This window comes from Callionymus lyra, chromosome 10 (assembly GCF_982586985.1).
Source record: "Callionymus lyra chromosome 10, fCalLyr1.hap1.1, whole genome shotgun sequence".
Classification (NCBI taxonomy): domain Eukaryota; kingdom Metazoa; phylum Chordata; class Actinopteri; order Syngnathiformes; family Callionymidae; genus Callionymus; species Callionymus lyra.
The window spans coordinates 16,276,786-16,302,134 of NC_141827.1; the positions used below are offsets into that span (position 1 = coordinate 16,276,786).

The window sequence follows — 25,349 nt, forward strand, 5'->3', positions numbered from 1 at the left end:
ATTTACCCAATTTTTGTATGTGTTGTTTGTTATAGTATTTCTATACAACTACAGTCCGATTCCAGCTGTTCACCAGTTTCAGCCACTAGAGGGCAACATCGTCTTCCAAAAGTGAATTTATTCAAGAATGAAGTTGAAGTGTTTTGGTTAACGATGGAATGAATGGATAATGAATTAGGCAACAACACAAACACTTCACTTCCTAATCGTGTAGAGAACGGTTGAGCCAATTTGATATATATATATTTAATCTCCAATATTAAGGCAGCAGGGATAGTATAGTGCAGTGCCATGCAGTGTAGTATAGTATAGTGAAGTACAGAGCAGGGCAGGGCAGGGCAGTGCAGTAGAGTAGAGTAGAGTAGAGTAGAGCATAGTATAGTATAGTATAGTATAGTATAGTATAGTATAGTATAGTGTAGTATAGTATAGTGCATGGCAGTGCAGTATAGTATAGTATAGTATATCTGCCACGAGGATGTTCTCGAAGACAGGAAGTAGAAACATGTACGTGAGTTAATCACTTAGTGTTTTTAAAAGATTTTTTTTCTCACCAAGATAAGAACTTGAATAATCAACTGCTTCTCTAAAGATAATGAAAGTATCAAGAGTTTTGAGGAAACTGGACGAGGACAGACTTTCATTGCAGTTGTGTGTCTGGTGGAAAGTCACACACACACACACACACACCCCCACACACACACACACAGTGACGTCTGTTCTCTGAGAAAACTGACTGCTGCTGTGTCTTTAAACTACACTTGGACTTCTGCCCGGAGTTTCATTTCCCATCCAGAGCCACATGGACTCTGGTCCGCCACGCAGAGACCGAGAAGTTTCCTCAGCCTGAGATCAGATCCTTCAGCGGCTCCTCTCCTGCTCCTCACTCTCCCTCACACTGAAGGTGAGCTCATCTCTGTCTTTCCTCTGCTTTGTGTCTCGGTCTGTCACAACCACAGGCGCCTCTCTTCAGGCGGCTAGAGTTCCAGCAACATGTGATGCCGGTCGAGTGAAAGTGGATCTCCTCTTTTGTGGGGCAGAGAAAAGGTGGCTTGATAGTGGAGATGTTGTGAGGTGTTGTTGGGTCGGCTTCAGAGGTGGAAGTTCCCACAGCGGAGAGGAAGCTGGACAAACAAACAGGATGCTGGTTCTGGACTCACGTGCTCAGCGTGAATGACTTTTTAGAAAAAAAAAGTTGAGATCTGAACGGAGCTGCTGAGGTTTTCTGTATTTTTTTGGGGGAGGATGAGGTCACTGTGAGGGAGACACACCCTGAGGTCCAGACTTCAACGGTGGCTGTGACTCACTAGCAGGGACGTGTTCAGAGTTTCATGTCAAGAGAGTCTGGAGTGATGAGCTCACAGCACGTGAGGAAACTTTCTACTTCATCAACATTCATCCGACTGTAAAGTCATGGACTTCCTGTCGCTGTTGTATCACCAAGAATGACCCTTTTCCCCTCATTTCAGGAGATTCCTGGTTATGCCAAAATAACTCTAACAAGCGACCCCGTTTGTGGCGTGTGCAGAGAAAAGGCTTTTTCCGCATTACTCTTTTATAAAGCATCTCCTTGTGTAAAGTGCGCTGAATAGTTGAACGATGCACAGTGACAACATCTGCAGCAAAGTACAAAGTGTAAAGTAAATTTAACAAATAACAAAAAAGCTTAGTGACGTCATATTACCTCATACATTGACCAACTTTTGAAGCACATTTACAAACCCTTTGTTTACAAATCACATGAAACATGTTTAGCAACTGCAAAGTACATTTAGAAAACTTGTAGAACACATTTAAGAATGCGTTAAACACATCTTCAAACTGTAAAGTACATTTGGAAAACATTATGAAAACATGTCTAGAAACTGTGAAACACATTTACAAAACATATGGAACACATTTACAAACATCTGAAACATATCTTCACACTGTAGAGCACATTTAAAAATGCGTTAAACACATCTTCAAACTGTAAAGTACATTTGGAAAACATTATGAAAACATGTCTAGAAACTGTGAAACACATTTACAAAACATATGGAACACATTTACAAACATCTGAAACATATCTTCACACTGTAGAGCACATTTAAAAATGCGTTAAACACATCTTCAAACTGTAAAGTACATTTGGAAAAAATTATGAAAACGTATCTAAAAACTGTAAAACACATTTACAAAACATATAGAACACGTTATAAAACATCTGAAACATATTTACAAACTTTAAAGTACATTTAGAAAACTTATAAAACACATTTACAAACATCTGAAACATATCTTCACACTGTAGAACACATTTAAAAATGCGCTAAACACATCTTCAAACTGTAAAGTACATTTGGAAAACATTATGAAAACATGTCTAAAAACTGTGAAAGACATTTACAAAACATATAGAACACATTTATAAAACATCTGAAACATATTTACAAACTTTAAAGTACATTTAGAAAACTTATTTTAAACAACTTTACAAAAATATCTGAAACATATCTACAAACTGTAAAACACATTTACAAAACATATGAAAACATATCTACAAACTGTAAAACAAATTTACATATGTAACATGTCTGCGAACTGTAGAATACATTTTAAAACTTGTAAAACACATTTAAAAAAGACCTGAAACACTTTTACAAAGAAATTTGAAAACATATCTACAAACTGTAAAACAAATGAACAAATCATATGTAACACATTTACAAAATATATGAAAAATATTTACAAAATTTAAAACAAATTTACAAAACACATGAAACACATTAACAAAACATATGAAACATATCTACAAACTATAAACACATTTACAAAACATATGGAACACATTTATGAAACATCCCAATCAAATTTACAAAGTGTAAAACACATTTTAAAAGTTGTTAAACACATCTCCGAAACATCTGAAAAATATTTACAAACTTTAAAAAAAAAAGGAAAACATTTTATCTTTTTTTGTGCATTGCAAATCATATGTCAAAGATTAAACATTTGTTTTAGTGAAATGCTTGACACTTCTGTAATTAAAGGTTTAACGACATCCTTCATGACCAAAAATCAACTCAATCGTCTAATTCTTCTGTCTAAATAGAATTGATCTTTAAATGTTACATTCTCAAGAAAGGTGAGGAGTTGATGAAGATCTTGATACAGAAAAGTCACTGGATGTCATTCCCTGCTTTGTAACTATTTGGCTCTGATCTACTAGTTCAATCAAACCTGGCATCGTTGTCACTGAGAGCGCCATCTAGTGGCCTTTCAAACTGTATCATGATACAGCATCAGATGTTTCATGAGGCCTCATCTCTAGCTCAAAATATATTTTTTATTCACAAGAGAAAGTCAAGTTATTACCTGCACATGCAGAAAAGCTGATTTCTATCTATTTCTATGATGCATACAGGCGTTACTACTTGACTATAACATTGTGTAGTTGCGGTCTGGAGGTGTGTCTAGATGACCACACCCGTGTACACTTTGAAACAGTGACTCATGTGTCATCACATGTTCCTGAAGTATCCACTCGGCCTCCACCAACTCCTGACCATAACCACCAGCTGTGGACCGTGAAGTTGCTGATGCAGGGAACAGTTGACTCACATGGTGGTCCCTGGAAGTCCCTGGAAGTCCATGTAAAGTCATGTACAGTACATCAGTCGTCCTCAACTCCGGCTCCGGGAGGTATTTGGAACGGGGCCACAGAGAAAGAAAAAATATTTTTAAAGATTTGTGGTGTGTTAACTGTATATTTACAGTCTGAAAAATGGATTATTCCGCAAATTTACATCAGCCTGTGACTCCTGACATCAAAATGCTTGTTTCGGTTCAGTTTACTCAGGAAATAAGCAGTGAACTGGTGAAGATTAATGAAAAACAAACTCTTTATTGTTGCAGAAAAAAAAACAGTCCAGCTGATTTAGTGTTGTCTTGAGATGTGTTTTTCATGCACTTAACGTTCCTGTTTTTTTATTAACGTTTTTATCTTAAGTCCGCTCCATTATTATAATAATAAAACACCTGATAAACAGTCTTCTCTTATATAATTGTAAAACTAAATTGATGGCGGAAACTTGTGAAAATAAGCACAGAAACCAAATCTGAGGCAAACAAGAACCAGTACAGATATAACACATTTTTATAACCAATTTTATCAAAAACGTGGTTGATTAAGTGCAGTGCGCGAATTGACCAGTAGATGTCGCATGTTTAATGGAAATATGATTGGATCATTGTCGTTCATATTACAACTGTAGAATAACCTCAGAGACACAGACTTAAGAGGATCTTCACGTGTTGATTTAATGGAATAACATGAAAGGTTCAATCACACGGGGGAAGAGCGACTTAAATGACGCAGGGCAGGAGTTTCTCACCTGTGCAGGTGCATATTTGTTTGGTTGATCAACAGGACAACACTGACTATTTGTTGTCATTCCAGCATCATTTCTCTGTCAACAACATACTTGTGAGTTCGTCTCAGCGACTTCCACCGCTTCAGAGTACGATGTTATGCGTGGTATGACGACTCTTTGACCTCTCGGCTAAAAAGACTGAGAAAACAAAAAAAAAAAGGGACTAACATTATCGAAGACTGAGGTTTGATCCCTCGACATTCCTTCTTCCCAACAAGACCAAACTCGTTTCTGCTCCAAGAGAAAGTTGCCTCAGGATTTGTCACTTCCATGCAAAAATGTTTCCCGATTCACAACGACCGGTTTATTTTTAGTCGGCCCAGCTGACTGTCCCCCCTGAGGACCTCTGAGCGTGATACATCTGCAGACAAATACTGATCGTCTTCTCTTGACAAAAACAGTGAAGCCAGTGTTTCCTCGTCCTCCTGCTCGCACATGAACTGGTCAAGCCAGATTTTCAGAGCCTTCAGCCACGTCTATGGAACCAATCTCATCTTTTGTCTGCTGATCCCTCCCAAGTTTACAAGCATCTGGAGATAAGGGAGGAGACTCTAGAACGTGGGGAGGGATCCACCTGTCAAGTCACTTGTGTTGGTGGCCGTGGTGCGAGCGGCTGCACGGGAGCGTCTGTCGGCTGAGGGGGGGTCTGCGAGAGGCTGAGAAAATGGGGGGAACCGTCAGTCACAAGGGCAGCAAGAAAGCCCGGTCCAAGAGCCAGACGGAGAGCAACACGTGAGTCTTATCACTGCGACTTATGCGGCGTCATGATCATGTCACAGATTTAAGTCTTTGTTTGTTGTTTGGATCGAGTTGATGAACTCGACTGTCTTATGGAAGTTTAAAGCGTTCTTGTGCGACTTTACGTTTAGATCGTTTGTGTGACAAGGATTAGAATCATAGTTAAACAGAGACCAACAATCTTGGTTCTGGTCACGGTTTAGCTTCACATATTTTATAGCCGGTGTGACTGTGGCCTTCCCTCAGCGCACACTCCTCTGCAAACACTCACACACCCTCAACATGAAACCACTGATAGGTTCCAAACACAGACAGCAACTCTTGTTTGCCTTTGGCCTGCGTGCCCATGAGCAAACGGCCCAGTTGAAGATTGTAGCAGAGCTCAAGTTTTATTGTTGCAACTGAAACTTGTGGTACATCCAGGTGACTTTGTTCAGCTGTGGCATGATTCAGTTCGTCAACATTTGCTTGACGCCGAACTTTTAACATCCATTTCTAACCTGTAAACAATCCACTCTCGCACGCATCTGTGCAGTCTCTGCTGCTAACTGGCTCCACTGTCCAAGTCTGTGTTCGGCTCCACTTTGATCCACGCTTGAGCCGACGGGTTGGTCTGAGCTTGAGGCGACACGATGTTGGGCTGGCATGCGTCCGCAAACCTCTCCCGAGCCTTGTCCCAGTTCTTCTGGGACTTGGTTTTGTTCAGCGAGGGGTCGTCTATGGACACGGCCGGAGCCGCTCCGAGACCCGACTGGGACTTCCTGATCTTGAGTTGAATCTGGCAGACGAAAGAAGAAAAAATTAACGAGTTGATAAGTGACCAGAACCGAGCGAGGAGTCTCACCGGATCTTTAATCCCGCCTCCTTCTTTTCCCAGTCCTTCTCCTTTCTTCCAGCCCATCTTCTCCAGCATCTTTCTTCCTTTGTTCACCTCGCTGATCTCACTGGAGGACGACAAACGATCAGAACTTTCTCTCAGCGCTTCATGTGATTGATGTGATTGATGGAGAACAAACTTACACGTGCACAGATGCAGGAGCGTCGTCCTGCTGGAAAACACCTTCACTGCCCACAGTCTGCCGCCGGGACTGAGCTCGGTCCTTGTATTTGGGGTTTTTCAAGCTTTTTGATTCCTCCTGTGTCTGTTGACAGATGAAAATTATGAATTGCTGCAGATACTAAATCTATTGGAGGCTCTTTTTCTTTTCTTTTTTTAATCACCTGAAGCCCATATTTGGCCTTCATCTGCTTCAGCTCCTTCTGTCTCAACACTTCTTTGTCTTCTTTGCTGAGAGTTGGACCTTTAAGAGAACGATGTCAAGATGAATGGGAAGATGTCAAGATTAACATTTGGAAGTCATACAAGAGGCATATTTGAGTTTAATAAGGGGAACATGGATCGTCATTTTTGTGTAATACAGAGATCCATTGCAACTTAAACGCACAAAAAGTCACCATTTTCGTTTCATCAATGATCACACAACCTATTAAATAACTAAAAACAACACTATATAGAAAAAAAAACACAACAAGCTTTAACTGAAACCGAGTAACAATACAAAACTCGTCGTTTAAAATTAAATAATACACCTTTAAAACTAAAATAAGTGCAGAAAACTAATCAATCCCACAATTTAAACTTCACTCATCACTTCAATAACAGCATTTTTTTTCCCCCACAAATCACAATGGATAGAAAGACAAAAATGTCCTACACTCTTATAGTAATCCCAACGTCAGTGAACGCGTCGCTCGCGACCAACAGAGGTGCAGTTAACAGTGTTTCCTCCAGTCTTTCCACTAAGTCATTGTTCAATGCATCTTAAAAGTTACATTTTAACTCTTCAGTGGCTTTTATGCTTCGTCATAAACCACCATCAGAGGATATCGTTTTATTATATAATTCATACGAGTCATTGTGAGAAAAGAACTGACGACATTATATCGACTTCATTTTAATCATGAAGGTACAATCAATTACATTTGTTTAGTTACTTTCCCTTTTGGCAAATAAACCGAAATACTCCTGGATGAACTGACAAATTGGTGAATAAGGTCAAACCTGAACCAGCTTATCAGAACCCTTGTTATTTATGACGACTCGACTGTCACCATGTGTAAATCTTGAGCAATACATAACTGTGACTCACCGGTCGGCTCCTCTCTCATAATCTTGTGCTTGCTGAGGTGAGCCATCACCTGTCCGGGCTCGCAGCCGTCACAGGTGTCATTTCCTGTGTGGATGTGGAAGGACAGGACCGTCTCCCCCATCTTCACCTCGTCTCCGTGCATCAGTGCATGAGGGTCACATTTCGTTTTGGGCTGCAGACGTGCAGACACAAGCGTTTAACGACAACACGGACTGTGATAAATCCTGGGTCGCGTCACACCGACCTGTAATATTCGGTTTCCGTTAATGACCGTCCCGTTCTGGCTGCCCTGGTCCACCAACACGTAGCCCTGCTGGTCCTGATCGAAGTAAACCTCTGCATGGAACTGGTGGAGGACATGGCGATGAGAAAGAAGAACTTGACAAACAAGGATTCATGTTGCGTTTACCTTACTGACGCCCATCTCTGGAATACGGATGGCATGGTCCATGTCCTTTTCCCTGGAGAGGAGAGGCATTCTCAAATTGATATTCCCATCATGACTGTCATGAAGCCACGTACCTGCCGATAGTAGCTGTGGAGTCCGATGTGATGATGAACAAGGAGCCGACCTGCAGCACCGGGGATCTAACAACGGTCACGCGCACGCATGGCGGCCAGAAATCTGTCAGTTCAGAGCGAGAGAAAAGATGAACCACCATGAACGCGGCTCAAAGACATGACGGGTTAACGGACAAACAAGTGACCTCGACTTCTAATGCACATGTTCACCCTCACCTGCTTGACACTGAACCTCCATCTCTACTTCTGGCTTGTCGTTGCGTGGCGGGCTAAGAGAAGGTGATACAGTTGCAGAGGAGACACGTTCCCCTCGTTCTGACCCCGTGATCTCGCCCTCCTCGGGCTCGCTGTTCCCCTCGGAGTCACTGCTCCTGGACGACCTGCGTTTCTTCCTGCGCGTCTTTGATTTCTTTCTTTTCTTCTTTGATTTTCGCTCGTCGTCGTGCGAGCGTTTCTTAGATTTTTTACTCCTCGATGAAGACCTCTCCCTTTCAGACCTCCGCCTCGAGTCTCGTTCCCTTCGATCCAAGTCGGGACTGTATGACCTCCGCCGGGAGTCTCGTTCCCGTCTATCCAGGTCGGGACTATAAGACCTCCGCCTAGAGTCTCGGTCCCGTCTATCCAGGTCAGGACTATAAGACCGTCGCCGTGATCTTAGGGAATCATGATTCCTTTTTGATGAAGGCCTTTCAACCCAATCAAAGTCTTCCTCCTCATCCTTTAGTTCCTGCCATCACAGTTGTTGGTGAGAATAAAGCAGCAGTGAGGCTCACTTGCCGCAGCAGGAATGTTGGCTTTGGATACCCCATTAGTGGTTTTCACATCAGAAGATGCGACGAAAAATGATCGTAGCACATGATTCCCTTGAGGCAACACATGCTACTACGCTTTGTTCTTAATATAGATGTTTTACACGCATCTGTATCCCGTTTTCATGCCCATGACAATACATTTCACTGTTTTAATGTGGAAAATAATTTAACTAAGACAAATGTTAATGTTATGGATACTTAGTTCATTTTCTGACTGGGTCAACGAGGTCACTAACATTGAAACATCCATGTCTGATTCATATTCAGACATAACATTGATAAGCAACGAGGAAATATATATTTTCAGATCCTTACAGCAATAAAGTCCCCAGAACCCTTGCTGTTTTCACTTTAAAAATATATATAATTTTCAATGATTTAAGTACCTCTGTATGGAGACTTTTTCCGATAAGAAGAAATCCTCATGTTTGCCAAAGAGTTAGTCATCTCTTGCACCTAAATAAAGGAATAGCCTTTTAGTTCATTTAACTAAAAGTGGGTACGTTTACTAGAGGCTTATTTAAGGGGATAAAATTAAGCACTACAAATCTGTACAAGGTACCTAAAAGCCAACATTCCGCCACAAAAATCATTCAAAATTTCCATTATAAAAAACAAACAAATGTTTGCCCACCTTGTCATACAGCTGTGACTTCTTTCCACCTTTCTTCCACCTTTTCTTTTCAAAGCTGGTGGTTTGATCCTCACTTGCAATAGGAACCTCAGCTTTGGAGTGAAACTGGTAACGCCCACTTTCAGCATCGTAGTAGTAGTAAAAACCAGTGTTGCCGTCATAATACAACTGAGTGGCCTTTAGGATCACAAAAACAAAAAGGATAAGAATACAGTCATGGAATGGAAAACGTGCCACAAATGTTAGAAAACAAACCGAGTCATAGTAGAAGCCGGTGCTGTGATCATAGTACATTCCCGTTGCCTCATCAAAGATAAAACCAGTCTGTGTCATTGCCTGCTCGGCGGTTTCCCTCAACATGTCAGCAATAGATCCGCCATCAGCTGCCTGGATGAAGACACTTGTTTTTCATTGATAGTCCAATAAAAGTACCATTAAACCCCAAAGGCTAGCTGCTTAAAATGTACTGAGTTTGTCAAAACTAATCATCATGGCCAATCAAGTAATGAACATATAAATATATAAATATGGCTACTTGTTGGAGAAAACTGAATGGTAATAAAGCAACTTTCTTCAAGCAGCCCTCTACACTTAATTTATTTGTTTTAATAGAATATCTTGATTTCATTTCATCATTTTTTGTATAAAAAAAAAAAGAGAAAAAGGTCAAATATTAAAGGACAGAGAATACATTTACTGTAGTGCATATAAGACTACAAACATGTCCTTTAAATAGCAGATTATTTTATCTTAATCCAACAATTAAAAATCATTAACTTTCAATACTGTTAGGAATTTATAGCGTTTCAGATATTAATACATGAATGGAATTTAAATTTATAAATTGAACCAAACAATGCCTACCTCTGTTGAGACAGGAACACTACCGACAGGTTGGTCTGACTCCTTAACAGCCGTTGTTTGATGTTCTGATGAAAAATCTGTCTCTCCATTTTTCACCAATTCATTAGCTGGTGGTGCTGCTGTTTCTTTCGTTTCTGTTGCTGCTGCTGTTGTTGTTGTTGTCGTCGTTTCTATTGCTGCTGTTGTTGTTGTTTCTGCTGCTGTTGTTGTTGTTGTTTTTGTTTCTGTTGCCGTTGTTGTTGTGGTTTCCGTTTCTGCTGCCGATGCGGTTGCTGCCTTAGCTTCCTGCGTGGCAGCTTCTGTGTTCTGATTGTATCCTCCATAGTAGTAGTTGTAATAGTCTTTAAAGTAAATCGTTTTTAGACAAACACGCCAATAGAAAAACACTACATCTATGGTTACAGATATTGAACATACCAGTTTCCGTCCAAACATAGTCGTCGGTTTGAGTTTCAACGTCAACTTTTTCCTTGCTTCTCTTCTTCCACTCGTGAATTTCTGCACTTAGTTGGTCAACCTGAATAATTGAAAGGTAAAGGTTAATTAGTTGCTATAATAAACAAGTGCTATACAACAACTTATTCAAATATTTACCATCAAAGATGATAAGTTGCGCTGTCATTGCAACTTCATTTGACACATTCCAAACATATTTATAGACAGTTAATATGACTTTTGACATATTGTAATTGTTCTCTTTTGGCTGAATTAATAGAACTGAAAGCCAAAATATGCCAAAACACAAACTTTAAAAGCAGCTAGAGCTGGCTGTACAATATCCTCAGTCATCGCCAGGATCATGTTCCTTTAGCTTTGGAGGATGCAATGACTGCCTCGTTTAGGGGCCAGATTTTAATTGAAACACCAAAATGAACAAACTTCAATATGTTTATGTTAATTGCAAATTGAATTTATTTATTTTTTACATGTTAATTGAATATAAATAAACCAAAAAATATGATTTGATTTTTTTTTTTTATATATACAGTGCTGTTCTACATCGATATGTATTGAGAATAGCACTGATGGAAATGCTGGCTAGTTATGGAGAATCTCAGAAAGTACAGTTTAGCCAGCAGTATTTGCCTAATGTGGTGCTTGTCTGTGTAGCATGTCAACTTCTTCTTCAGCTTCTGCTACAAAGAAGCTTAAAATATAGACTTGTACGTCAAACATTCAGACAGTCACTCCAAAAGACAGATTCTTCCAAAAAAAACAAAAAACATTTGACAACCTTTAGTCGATAGGACAGTAACAAAACAAACAGTAATGTGTATGCTACCAAATTAATTTATTAATCAAGTTCCGGAAAAATTCTGGACAGACCAGAAGATTAGGGAGTAATCCAAAAAACCGCCCTGCCCTACTGGAGGCAAGTTAGGTCACATACAAAAATCATAGCCAAAGTTTTGATTTGTTTGAACAGTCTGAGGTTTCCTTTTCCATGTCAAATACAGATATCCCTATATAGTATTAAACACCAACGGGCTATATCCCCCTTTGAAAAACTCCAAGTATAACAACATTACTTACCAACTTGTAAAGTGCCGGACAAGATGACCCACTATGCCCTAATAACTCAATTATGCCTACACCTAGTATTGTGTTCCTGTCACCACGTGTTTAACCAATGACAAGCAAATGTACTAAAAGCATTTGGGGGAAAAGCCTTCTTCAAGGTCGGGAATCTTGAGAACTGGACCACGATGAACAGGTAGATGGACACAAATTAATACTTTTGAACTACTTTGTTTACATAGTATATTTGGTTTATAAATGACGTGTGGTTATGCTTCGAGTTTTAAACATATTATATTCATAACAATGGTTAAACAACAGATATCTGACGATGGTCGTGTAGTTCTCACCTGCTGCCTGAGGTCTTCATTGAGGCTCTCGGTGGTCTTTTGCAGTCTGTCAGAGAGACTGAGCTGCTTGTGGAGTTTGCTCAGTTCAGTCTGACATTCTTTCAGCTCCTCGTTCAAAGAATCTACTTTACGACGGAGCTCTGTCACTTCACACACCGTCTCTTCCTTCCCATCCTCTGCCTCCATTTCGTGAACTAAAGAAACAACGAGTTGATGATACAAAACAGAAACTCGACATTGTTAGGTTTTTTTTCCCACCGCACCGTTTCTTCCTTTTTCGCCCTTTTGTCCGAGACCGCCCAGTCAGCACGTCGACAGACCCGACCTGAAAGTTGAACATACACATCTTAAAACTATCCTGTGTTGCCGACTCACCCTCGTGGATGTTTTGTTGTGAGAAGTAGACAGTTAGTTACACTTGAAACCACGACGATGTTTACAACACCATCCCGTTAGTAGCGACCGCCATTTTAATGACTGCCCGCGACACACCGGAAGCATTTCTTGTTTGGCGGGTTTTATTTATGCATATCGCCACCTGTCGGTGAAGAGGTGACAGCTCATGAACGCTTCAGGTACAGGCTTACAGGTTGTATTATTCAGGCCTATAAATACAAGATGATCTCATTTTTACACCAACAACAGATGGAAATAAAAAGGAAAGACGACACACTAGGTGGAAAAAAACATCAGAAAAGAAGTTCCATAGAAGTATTTCTCCAGGTTCTCCATGGTTACATATAAACAATCTACGTCTTCCCATATTTGGAGGAAACATGGTTGTAAAAATACAATTGTATTCTTTATCAAACCACAAAATAAAAGTAGGAAACTACACTTAATATTCTACACTTAATAATATGATATAAAATTGTTCCTCCTGAACTTGAACGACACCTCAAATACTGTTTATCTACAGGAAATAAATAAGTCATTTAAGATTAATTTTGGTGGCTTATTGGCTTATTTTGGAGTAATTAGGATGCTATTAATACTAGTATATTGTTGCTTGGTATTAATAGTACAGAATATTTGGTTCGTTAAACAACGAAGACATTAAATGATTATCTGCAAAATTAAAAAATGCAAGTTGTTCCCCTTTTTAAGTTGCTTCTATTCAGGTCTAAATGGATATAAAGCTGAAAAAGGAGACGCATCAGACTTTATGACTTCATAATTACAAATAAGCATACAGATATATACATATAATATAATTGATGTATATATCTGTATAAATGTCTGGTAAAATATTACATTTAAGTAGATTTAAGTTGACCGGACCAGATGCGACCCTTTGATAGTACTTATGTGGCCCTTGTGAGGGTGAAGATAATGTAGAAACGAACTAACAATTTTATTTTGTATTTTTTTCATACTAAATATGATTATAGAGTTTTTGATTTAGGATTTTTCCGCTCTTCTTTTTCTTTTGTTTTAGTATTTAAAAAACAAGATAACATACACCTTTATTCTTCCCACGTTGGGGAAATTTGAGTAGTCTCTGCAGTTCATAAAATATTAAATAATAATATATAATGAAATATATAATATAATCATACAATAATAAATATTTAATCAACAACAATAATAATGATTGCCCCTCAAAAACGTTTAACCTAATATACAAATATTGGGGAAACAACACTTCTGTATTTTTTTAGGAGAACAAAATATGTGTGACAGGTCAAACTGAAGATAAAGGAATAGGCTGAATAAAATCAATGAATGAAAAAAGTTATATAAATAACTGCCTACCCCTGTAGTAGACCGTTGAAATTAAGCATGTTGTTCTCTTGTTGACCACACGATGTCCCTAAAGGTTCAGCAAAAGCAAAATGCAACACTTCCACGTGAATGCGTTCAAACAAATATTTAGCAATATAATAATAATAATAATATCTAACAATTCTTAAGTACACTGGAAAAGTCAATCCTGGGTGAGTGTCTTCAATACAAAGTTGGAACCCCGACTACTGAATGCTTCTTAGTGTCGCTCTGGTTTGAGTCACTTCCTTCCACTGCCTTTCCTGTCATCTGGTATTTTTATTACATTAATGTGCAGATTGTGAGTGGGATAAACTCCAAGATCTGTTTTTTTTTTAATGTTCTTGGCTTGTTAAATTGATGAAAATCGAAAATCATGTGTTTGAACTGACCTAACCATTATTGCTTTGTTTGGTTGTTGAATGGAATAATGGCCCTTAAATTAATCTAACTGGATAATAAGACCTAATATAAATGCACAACAATTGCTTTGAGAACGTGTGGTTAGCGACAGTCGAAACAAATTTCACAACAGTCAGGAGGTTCACAGTTTGTCTTCCTCTTAGTTGTTATGACATCTGTTTTCTCCTCCCACTGAGAGAAATTTGAGCCCTTTTCAGTTGTTTAGATGAGTTCTAGAAGCTGTGCTTGCAGGAATTGTTGTAAAAAGGTTTGTAGATGCATTTAAAACTTAAAAGCAAGAACTAAATGTCTCCTGTTAGTATTAAGGAGCGTGTGTTTGTTCCATTAATTAAAACAAATAATAATGCATCTTTGAAAGAATAGTAAAAGGGTGATGATTTTTAATTTTGAAATGTATGATAACATATGATTACATATGGCCCACTTGTCAGTTTTCTCAACACCAAGTGAAAGACTCATGTGAGGCATGAACACAACACTATGTGCATGACTCAGAAGAGACATTAAAAGATTGTCCTCGGTGATGATCTTTGGACTTGAATCAGAAGCGAGAGAGTCACTTTTAAAATCCTGCCACATGTTGTAGCATGAAATATTTGTGGGAGCAGATGAATTCCTGCTTTTTTTAGTCGGATGTGGAAACATTGACTGAGACACAGGCTACTTTCTGAATTTGGGTGGAGTTTGGCAGAAGCATAAACTGAGCAAACTTCTTCCATGAGCAATCTCTGGTTTATGCAGACAGTCAGGTCACTATATTTCATAGAAAATGGATGAGGAGTATTTTGAGCAATTATTTATCTTCACATGATAAAGTGTAAGGATTGCTTTTCCCATTAAAAAACCTGAAGTGGTCAGTCTATAGTTTGTGTTTATGGGCCCTGTGTCCAATGCCATTCTTGATTTGAGCTCTAAAACATTTTTTTAATCTGAATTTACCCTTTAAACACTACACATTTGCCATTTGATGACTGAACCCTTACAAAACGTTTTGCAGAACTTTATTTAAGTATCATTTTTTATTTGAAACATCGTATTTGAACTTGAGATGTGATATATCGGTATTTTCAGACCAACTTACCTCAAACGTTCATGCATAAAAACTGCATTTGGACTGCAAAAGTCCTTGAGGCTGCTATGTTGATAGCTACATGTGAGCAAAGCCCTGTGAGTCAATGTTTCAAATAGTATAAACTTTTCAGTTATTTGAAGTGCATATGTGGCGACAGGGTCATAACTAAAGGGTTAATTACCTTAAATGGTGCTAAAGTTGTTGTTTTTTTTAAACTATGTTGAAAGAAAGTCCCTTTCCCCAGCTGGAGGAACTCAATAATATTGGGGTCCTGCTTATAAGTGGTGTAAGAAAGAACAGAAATAAGTTGACAGGCGTGAGGAATTTTTTTTTCTTTATCATTGGGAAAGCTTAAACATCCATCTGGAGGAGCTCCTGGGACAGACCCAGGAGATACTGTCACATTATTCTTGGGAGAGGTATTAATAATTAATAATATAATCTTCTTCACAGTGTAGGAACAACCTTTATAGCATATTTGAAACCATAAACAAATTATTTTTTAAATCTAAAATACTAGTAAAATGATGGTCTATCTTCTGGTAAATAACAAGACATTTCTTTCTATCTCTTTTGTGCAGTAGAATGATAAATACAGCAATATGTTTTTGTCTTCCTCGAATCAGTATGACAGTCAGGTCTGACAACTTTCTTTTCCAGGAGTTTCACTTCATAATATTGACTTAGGGATGATATAATCAGTCTCCTTAAACTCACTGAAAACCCTTCACTTCAAACGTTGAGTTAAGGTGGACTTGTATGGCGAGCTCTAATCTTTTTTCATATTAAGTAAGAAAGTAATTTGTATTTATATAGCGCTTTTCCAGACCAGGGTCACAAAGCGCTTAAACAATCAAAACAATATTCAATAAAGTATATACTTTGAAGAGATTCTGATCCACAGACCTCAGAGCCCGAGCTGGGGTGTACGGCTGTTTGTATGCTGAGTTTATCTTCCACTTGACATTCGAAGATAAACAAATTAATTCAGCCTGAAAAACAGAGTCTTATAATAACGCAGTTAAAATGACAAGAGAGACGCCTTAAGAGTCTTGTAATAACAGTATTTTTCTCCAAGTGCTTCACAGCCATCAACACAGACAGGCAGGTAAAGCACCTGAGTCTTCGAGTAGAACCGGTTCCTCGGGTCACGCATGCCTGCGAGGCGTTTAACTGTTTCACAGCCAAAGGGGGGTAAAAGCTTTTTTTCACATCCAGCCCCACATTCCTGCGCTCACCCGGGGCTGTAAAAACGTGGAGCCCCCAAGAGAAGACTCCTCCTTCTTCTCCTCCTCAACTCAGCGTTTGTTTTCTGTGGCCACTCGTCTAGTAGCAGCTGGACCGTACCATTCCAGACCAGAAGAGGGGGGGGAGTCGTTTTATCAGAGGTAGACGAGCCGTGTTACTCTCTTCAAATCCCCCCCATATGCTCACCCTGGTGGGTCGTCCTGGAGTGGAAGGGTGAGTGGAAGAGGAGACTGAACGCATTTCCAAAAACCAGCTGATCAGACCATCATGATCTGACAGAAAATGAGGATTTATTTATAAGGAGGAGCGAGTGTACCTACAACGAGGAGGACGGTTGAAGATGTGACAACCCTTTGACTGGACGATCTGAAGAAGAAAAAAAAAAGATTCCTGTGGTGGGCTGAGATTCGACGGGCGACACAGGAGGGATGTCTTGGTTGTCACCGGTGTCTTGGGCCAAATGGACCTGGGAGGCGGTGAGAGGAGGAGAGGACGAGGAGGATGAAGAGGGACTCGAGGGGAGACGACTGGACGAGGAGGATGAGACCAGGTCTCTGGGCGGCAGGCGAGTGGAGGAGATCGTGTGTGTGTTTTTGGTTGATGGATCCGCTGACAGGTGGAGGAGATCTCGATTGTAGTCGTGGTGGTTTTCGTCAACAGATAGTATGATCTGGTGTGAGGAGCACATCTGCGAACACATGCCTCGTGTGGTGTTTGTGCTCAGGTTCCTGTTTGAAAGTTTTATCAGCTCATTGTTCTGGTGACACACAGTGTTGACTCCAGCACTGTGTGCACAGAGCTGTCAATCACAAGCCAAATAACCTAGTTATTGATCCTTGTGCCCCACTTTGATGGCATCAAATCCATAAGTCTGACTAAGTCAACTAATAGGACAACTTTTAAGTTGAACAATGAGTTCATCATTTAAGTAAAAAAAACAAAAGTATACGAACAAAATGATATATACTGTATGTTACTGAGATGATACAGGAAGTGGTAAACCGTCAAGTTCCGCTTCTACTTTCTCATTAGACTACATTTTTTCTGTATTTTTCCAAATGATTATTATTTTAACTTAGAGATTCATTTCATTCTAATAATAAATAAATAATATATTAAAATTGGAAATTGTTTTTTTCCAAAAGCCACAGAAAATACAGCAATTTTTCATGAAAGATAATAAATAAATCAAAATGAAATAAGAACAAGAACATAAAGAGAAAGAACAAGATGACACAATCTAAGTCTAAAGATAAAGAACATAGATCAAAGAAAACGGATACAAAGACTAACATAGAACAGAACATCCAGATACTTTTACTTAATAAAAGAGTTAATGTAATAGTCAGTAGTATCACTATTTGATCTGCACCAGTTTAATGTTTCGTCTTTATAGTACTGTATTGTGTTGTATTTTACTGTGTATTATAGTGCTTTTTAAAATAAAGTGTACTGTAATACATTTAGAGTGTATAATTATCATGGTTCTTATAACACTCACATATAGAAACATAAATATGATAAAAGCATTAACAAAAGTAGCAAAAGAAAAGTTATAATGTTTATTTTATTTAATCTCGATGTGTTCAGTGTAAAGTTTAAATGCCAGAGTCGTAATGAAATTTTGTTATCGTGCATTTTTAGTATAATAACAATAAAGATTCTTGAATGTAGATTATGGAAATATCGCTGAAATTAGCAAGTACAGTAGTGACAGCTTGCTAACCTTTGTACTACATGTTTTGTATAATACTCACTAGTATGATTGCAGAACTTACTTCATAGGATCTTATTCCAGGGAGATTATTGTATATTTGAATATTAGTGATAGTATGGTATAATGCAGTAATATGGTATAATCTTTTGTTGTTGTTTTAAAATACCACCATAAAACATAAAATAAATATTTAGTTTGTAAAATAGGTCGTACTGCAGTACATAGTAACATCAGTATAGTCAGAAGGAATGTATACGTATTTATAACTCTGCCGTGATGCCATTGATCCCCAGGGGTATCGAATTGTAATCAATGCTCTCTCTGGTTACCTCAGCTCTGACTCAGACGGTCATTTTGGAACTCCTGAGGCAGCAACTCCTGTCCACGCCTCTCCTGTCGTTCCCGGAGAGCTGGAGAACAACAACAGTGGCGCAGATAAAACAGGTGAGACCACTGCTGAGCAAACAACATGCCGCCGTCTCTAACAACAACACAGTAAAGGGGGAAACTTTCTCCTCATTTTGCTGAGAAAGTTGTTTTTTCACAGATGAAGATGGTGCTTTTTTTCAACGAGAATTTTCATTATGATTATGAATTAATTAAACTCACTGGAACAGTCTATGGTTTACGAGGGCACCTGAGGGGAATTTTATATCATGAGAGTTGCCAGATGGCAGTCAAGTCAGGCGAGGGTTGAGCGTGGGCCTCACTTTGGGAACAGCCTTTACTCTTGAATTCCGCAGGTTCAACAAAAGCTACGGGTTGCCCTTTTTTTGTTAACAGTCAGAGGTCAGCGGAAGAAGAGGGTCTCCATAGTCTGACCCCACATCAGGAATGCGAATATTTTCCGATGCAAAGCAGTCTAGCTCTTGTAGTTCAACAACAGATACAAACAATTAAAGGGTAACTATTGTGTCTTATGCCTTCTTAACATTGTATCTTAAGTGTAACTAAACATATATTGCAATGTTTCTCCCAAAAAAAAGCATACCAATAGTCTTGTAACTAATTTGCTTCATGTCATGCTGACCTGGATTTAACATTTTTCTGACAGACATTAGGAAAACATAATTTTACTTTATTTATTTTTTATTCTTGAAGCAAAAACTAAGCACATGTTCCGGGGTGGATGGGGTCCTTAATGATTGTGGTTTCAACTGAGAAAAATCTCTTAACTTAGGAAAATGATGTCACAACACGATCTGGGGCTTGTTAACCCTGCGATTGGGTATTCTTGTTTAGACTATTGTAATAGTTTATTATCATGTCTGAACAAGAAGGAGCTGTCTCGCCTGCAGTTGATACAAAACTCTGCAGCGAGAATTCAGATCTATTCATGGTCAGACTACTCCTTCCATCAGTGATCTGATCCAGCCTTACACCCCAGCTCGGGCTCTTAGGTCTGTGGATCAGAATCTACTGATGGTTCCTGAACACGCTTCAGGACCAGAGGAGAGAAATCCTTCCAGTCTGTTGCTCCTAAGCTTTGGAAAGATCTTCCTCTCTCTTTGCGTTTGATGGAGTCTACTGACTCCTTTAAGAAACATCTTAAGACATTTTTATTTCTGCAGACTTTTCCCTGATTTTCTGGAACTCCTGTGTTTGTCTTATGTGTCTTGGCCTTTTAAAATTATATATTTTAACTGTGTATTGTTTTTGATTGTTAAAGTGCTTTGTGACCCTGGTCTAAAAAGGTGCTTTGCAAATAACATTTACCAGTACTTACTTACTTCTGCATCAGGTTTCATTGTCACAGCTGTGAAAATGTTTAACATTGGATCTGCTCCCTAAGCACATTACTATGTATCATTATTTTTTATTATAGTTTAATCCTCTAATCAGGTTAGTTAGTGTTGTTGTGGTAGTACTTATTCTGTTTTTATACGTTTTGTATTTTATTATTTATTATTTACTGTATTATTTATTAAATTATTCATTTATCATTGGAAATACAATTTAAAAAAAAATCCTTAAATCTAGTTTTCTAGTTTCTAGATCAGCCATTGATTATGCTATTGCTCTTTTATATGCATATATATCATTTAATCTTAAATTAGCCAACATTATATTAAAGGAAGTGAATGTTATCCGCACTACAGTGAGATAGCAGCGTTTAAAACTATACCAGATGTTAGAAAAATAATTACAACAATAAGAAAAAAGAGAATGTTCTCAGGTCATAGTCACACTGTGGCTAAGATTATATTGGCACTTCTTTCCTTTTAAAAATGTCCCAATCACATCTTTCATCACTTTCTTCTCCATGATTTCATTTGCCTTGTTCATCCTGTCAATCTTACACTTGCACAGAGACACCACAAACTTGCATAGGATTGAGAGATTGATGGGAAAATACAGCATCAGCCATTTTTGTAGTCCTTGTACTGAATTTTTCAGAAAGGCGACCATATTTGTGATCTTTTAAAATGATTCAAATTTCACATGATAAGTACAAACGTTGTGTTGATGTAATGCTACTATGCTGCGGAGGGATTTTTTTTCAGAATTAACCCAAATAACTCCATATTTGGTTATCCAACATAATTGATGCAATTTAAATGAAATGTCTCTCTAAGATAGATCACTCAGATCTTGACAGTTACAAACCATTCGAAAAACTAAACAAAACCGATTTGTTTGCAGAAAATTAATTAACATTTAGGAAAATAACGATTTAAACACTAAATGTGATTCTCAATTTTACGTTGAATTGTTCACATTATATATAATAATATATCAAAATAAACATATTCATGGTAAGCAGGATCTGAGTGTTTGACAGAGCAAACATTGTTTCCTGTTGACTCTGCTTGTGGACAATGCAGATGACAAATGATTACAAGGGCTCGTTTGGAGGTATTTTTAAAACAGATACTGTGTTTAAAAACAAACCCGACAGGCTATGTTTGTATCCTAGCAACACAATATGACATGAATATGCTGGTGTGACAGATCTGTGGAAATATGTTGATGTTGCTCCTGAGACGATAAACGTTGTTGCAGCAGCAGCTGTTTAGCTTTTATCATTTCTCTGAGCAATTCTAAATAACATAGGCAAGGCCATGAAAGTAAGACGTCACCATGGCAACAGCAGAGTTCTGAGCAGGGCTAGTAACCAGTTATGGTTGGACCAATCAAACGGCTGTTACACCCGAGCTTGAATACGATTGGCAAAGTCATACGAAGCAGTTTTTTCTATGAATTTTATTTTCTTCTTATTTGTGTTCAGATGTGGAGGACGAGCATCTGATAGTGACGACTTCAAGTGAAGACCCGGGTCGTCTGTTGTTCCACAACATGGGTCAGGATGAACCGGCAGATCCGCGGCGTGACCCCGACCCTATGGGAATGAACACCCGGGACCAGGAGGAGGAACACACAGTCGTCCCTTGTGAGCCCGTACACTCGGAGCCCGCCAAGGAGTCGGCATCAGTGGCACCTGAGGTCGACAGTAACATGGGTTTGGACTCAGTACTGCCACAGAAAACAACACACAGTGTATGTTCAGAACCAACTTTGGATCCTGAACCAACTTTGGATCCTGAACCAACTTTGGATCCTGAACCAACTTTTGGTCATGAACCAACATTGGATCCTGAACCAACCTTTGGTCCTGAACCAACTTTGGATCGTGAACCAACTTTTGGTGCTGAACCAACTTTGGATCCTGAACCAACTTTTGGTCCTGAACCAATTTTGGATCCTCAACCAACATTGGATCGTGAACCTACTTTTGGTCCTGAACCAACTTTGGATCTGAAACCAACTTTGGATCCTGAACCAACTTTGGGTCCTGAACCAACTTATGGTCCTGAACCAACTTTTGGTCATGAACCAACTTTGGGTCCTGAACCAACTTTTGGTCATGAACCAACTTTGGATCTGCAACCAACTTTGAATCCTGAACCAACTTTGGGTCCTGAACCAACTTTGGATCCTGAACCAACTTTGGATCCTGAACCACCACGTGTCTCAAGTCCTGCTGATGACCGTCCAGTAGTTCCAGTTGAAGAGCTCCTTGAGGAGAAGCCAATCGTTAACCATGAAGAAAACGTAGCACAAAACCAGAAGGAGTCGAACACAAGCAGATCTAAACCTCCATCCTTAGACATCAAGTCAATAATAGATGAAGCTCCTCCATCTATTGAGGAGCAAGCGCTTCCTCCACCTAAAGCTACGTACAACTTTGACCTGAACCAACTCGATGACAGTTTCAACCCATTTACCAGCGGAGGATCCAAAATCCAGAACTCTCCACCTCCATGCGGCTCCAGTTCGTTCACAAGACCAGAGCCCATAGGAAGTGCCGTCACTCCCCCCAAGGACAATTCCTCAGGAGGATCCATAGCAGAGGCTAAACCGGTCCTGCTGGAGTTCGGTCTGGACGAGCCTCCGGTCAGCAAACCTCCTCCCAGAAAACTGGGAGGCAAAAGAACTGTCGGCAAGTTCTCAGCCAAGAAGAAAGCAAAAGTTGTAGATGTCAGCAGTAAATCTGAGCCGGTGGTTTCAGAAACACCTCCCTCAGTGGAACCAGAAGGAGCCCCAGAAGCACAACCTGAAGCCGCAAACTCCTCTCTACCTCAAAACCCCGAGGACCTTCCCATACCCAAGTCAGGAACGTACAACTTTGATCCCAGTCAGTGGGATGACCCCGACTTTAACCCATTTGGGAGCAACAGCACGGCGCCCCCTAAAGCCTCCTACAGTTTTAACCCGGACAATTTTGACGACTCGACGGACCCGTTTAAATCATCAAAAACACTCAAAAGCACAGAAGGTGAAACCAGTGTTTCCACGAGTGTGCCGGAGCCAAAAGTCGAGAGCAAACAGAAGACGGGACCCTCGGGGGGGCGGAAAGTTCGGCAGATTCCCAAGAAGAGCAAGGAGAGCGCCATCAAGTAAGTGGACCGACGTGACATGTGTTTGCAATTTTCCCGTCTGAAGGTGGTTTCCGTAGCACTCACTCTTGCACGGTGTGCGATTTCAAGCCGAAACATTATGACCAGCAACAATAAAAAACGCGAAGGCTCGCTCTTCCATTTGAAATGGTTCCCTTCACATCTGCTGGCGGTTTACGTTCGAATCAACCCTGCTTTGAAGACGTGCCAGACACTTAACACTGGACGGTGGTGGTCTCTGCGATTCATAAACAGCTTTATATACTGTATATATAGTATCTGCAGCTGTGATGCTTTCGACTCGACTTCATACTTGTACTTATCAAACTTATCTGCCGGGCTTAACGCCTTTTTTCCCCTCTTCCCTCCATCTTTTCAATCTCTTCGCCTCCATCCATCATTTCCCCTCGTATGTTATCTGAACCCCGCACCTCCTTTTATGTCTGCATCTTTGGCCTCAGGACATCTGAACAAGCCAAGCTTCTGTGTTTTCTGTTGTAAGTACTCTCGATATCAACGCTCTCTCACTCTCACATATGAACCAAAGCTTTGATTAAACATTAATTTAAGTGTGTGTTTGACACACAAAAAGAAAGTATGTGAGTGGCTTAAGTTGCATCATCAAACACCCCTTCAGTTCATTGACTTATTGAAACCTTTTAGCCTCATCAACAGATCCTTTGTTCATACAGAACTGTAAAAATAACCTGCAGGTCCCACACATATACAAGTGTTTATTACCAAGCATGCATCAAGTGACTGGTGTTCATGTGTTCATTCTGTGTTTTCCAGGAATCCATGTAAAGCGGAGAAATTTGATGAAAGCCAGTCGTCCGCCATTGAGGTGTGCAGTCAGGTAACTTGAGCTCCGGCGTGTGTGTGTGTGTGTGTGTGGGACCAGCAACTGTTGAATAATGGACACAGCAGTGTCACTGACGCACCGAACGAGGTGACATGCTGCTGGTGCTCATGAGCCCTCGCGTGCCTTCACTGGTTCTGCTGGCCATGTTTTGATTGTGATGTAACAGAGGGTCGTGTGGCTCAAGTGACCAGCTGGAACAATGATAGTGAAATGACAAAGTGAACTTTGAGAAGTATGCAAACAAAACTAGACTAACTGTCTTCACCAAGTTATTTTGTAAACTACAGTTTAGGAGTATATAGAATAATGAATCGTGAAAATCTACTGAGGGGGAAGAGTGTGATCATACCCAAGTGATATGATATGATATTAACGGATATTAACACAAATGCTTTGGAAATACTTCTATACGTATACATATAATACTTTATAAAAAAAAACATTTCCCACTTTCGAAACGTGAGAATAAACAGGTAAGTATGGTCCAAATATATTATTTAAATGGGTATCAACAATGTTATTTATGGCAATAAGAAGAGATTTGGGAAATTAACATTAGTGTATGGGAACTGCTTTAATTTACTGTTGACACAAACAAATGGGATAATCTGAAAAAATAAACTAAATGAAAGAAATTAAGTATAAGAATATGTTGTTTATTTTTCCTAAAACTAAAATTCGGGAAGGTGATGTTGGTTAATGTTTTGTCTAATGGACATTATCTTGATATTGAAAATGAAACAGTAACAAATAAGCCTTATATTTATTTACTGTAAAATGACATAACAACAATACATTATAAAATTAATCAATCTTTAATTCATCTCTTACAATCTACTTAAATGTACAGTATAGCTGATTTCAAGGTTGTGCGTTTGAACCTTGCACTTGAAAAAGTACTTTTAAGATATTATAAAGACCTTTTTGAGTTGCCATATCTCAGTTTCTTTCTTTAAACAATTATGTAATGGCTTTTTTGTACTACATTATGCACACTAAAATAGTTTTATAGCCACTACATGGTCATATCAACACTTAACTGCACAGAACAGCTGTGCAAGAAGAAGAATGAAGACCAATAATAAATAATAATATAAGACACTATTTGAAGAATGGGCAAAATAAACATTGAAAATTGGCTATTTGGTTCATTATACTCTTATACATCTGACACCAGAAGGTTAAAAAGGGCACCTCAGTTTTCTAATATTTGAAAGACTATGAGAAAGATATTAGATTGCATTTTACAAATAAAACAGAATATTTATACACAACAATTACGGACATTAATGTTGTTAAGGAGATATACTTGATAATACTGATCATTTTGCTTTAGATAAATGAATATAATGTTTAAAAAAC

The 25,349-nt window shown here is 39.0% G+C and overlaps 2 protein-coding genes across 9 annotated transcripts in view; one reads left to right on the forward strand and one right to left on the reverse strand.

Annotated features, from left to right (window-relative positions):
• Positions 1-881: 881 nt before the first annotated feature.
• The window catches only part of LOC148070548 (transforming acidic coiled-coil-containing protein 1-like), a 31,320-nt gene continuing 6,852 nt past the window's right edge, over positions 882-25,349 (forward strand). Inside the window, exons 1-5 of one of the 5 annotated variants that reach the window (XM_087800123.1) lie at positions 16,636-17,075; positions 18,562-18,671; positions 21,457-23,125; positions 23,587-23,622; positions 23,918-23,981. In XM_087800123.1, the coding sequence (XP_087656249.1) occupies positions 16,939-17,075; positions 18,562-18,671; positions 21,457-23,125; positions 23,587-23,622; positions 23,918-23,981 (2,016 nt within the window). In that variant the 5' untranslated portion in view covers positions 16,636-16,938. Of the gene's footprint in view, positions 905-3,994; positions 5,148-16,635; positions 17,076-18,561; positions 18,672-21,456; positions 23,126-23,586; positions 23,623-23,917; positions 23,982-25,349 lie in introns of those variants that run through there. The other 4 variants (XM_087800122.1, XM_087800121.1, XM_087800119.1 and 1 more) reach the window with 4 other exon arrangements.
• On the reverse strand, positions 5,147-12,494 carry aggf1 (angiogenic factor with G-patch and FHA domains 1). Of its 4 annotated transcripts, none has more exons than XM_087800125.1 (15): positions 12,267-12,472; positions 12,004-12,197; positions 10,553-10,652; positions 10,136-10,476; positions 9,527-9,658; positions 9,272-9,448; positions 8,042-8,543; positions 7,826-7,928; positions 7,713-7,764; positions 7,548-7,649; positions 7,304-7,475; positions 6,375-6,454; positions 6,174-6,295; positions 5,998-6,097; positions 5,147-5,931 (listed from the first exon to the last, which is right to left on the reverse strand). In XM_087800125.1, the coding sequence occupies exons 2-15, from the start codon at positions 12,187-12,189 to the stop codon at positions 5,698-5,700; spliced, it is 2,403 nt and encodes an 800-aa protein (XP_087656251.1). In that variant the 5' UTR covers positions 12,190-12,197; positions 12,267-12,472; the 3' UTR covers positions 5,147-5,697. The 4 variants fall into 4 exon arrangements, 3 of the variants coding, with proteins under 3 accessions (XP_087656251.1, XP_087656254.1, XP_087656250.1); XM_087800128.1 differs by lacking the exon at positions 8,042-8,543 and adding an exon at positions 9,024-9,093 and having other exon boundaries at positions 12,267-12,471; XR_015712896.1 differs by having other exon boundaries at positions 5,902-5,931; positions 5,998-6,093; positions 6,170-6,295; positions 8,042-8,552; positions 12,267-12,494.

Bases quoted from the DNA above. Each gene is read 5' to 3' on its own strand.
- aggf1 (XM_087800124.1), bottom strand. From the start codon at position 12,189: ATGGAGGCAGAGGATGGGAAGGAAGAGACGGTGTGTGAAGTGACAGAG. The intron at 7,476-7,547 runs GTCGGTGTGACG...GCACGTCTGCAG, and splicing joins ACGGAAACCGAATATTACAG to CCCAAAACGAAATGTGACCC. The intron at 5,932-5,997 runs GTGAGACTCCTC...TTCGTCTGCCAG, and splicing joins GAGGCGGGATTAAAGATCCG to ATTCAACTCAAGATCAGGAA.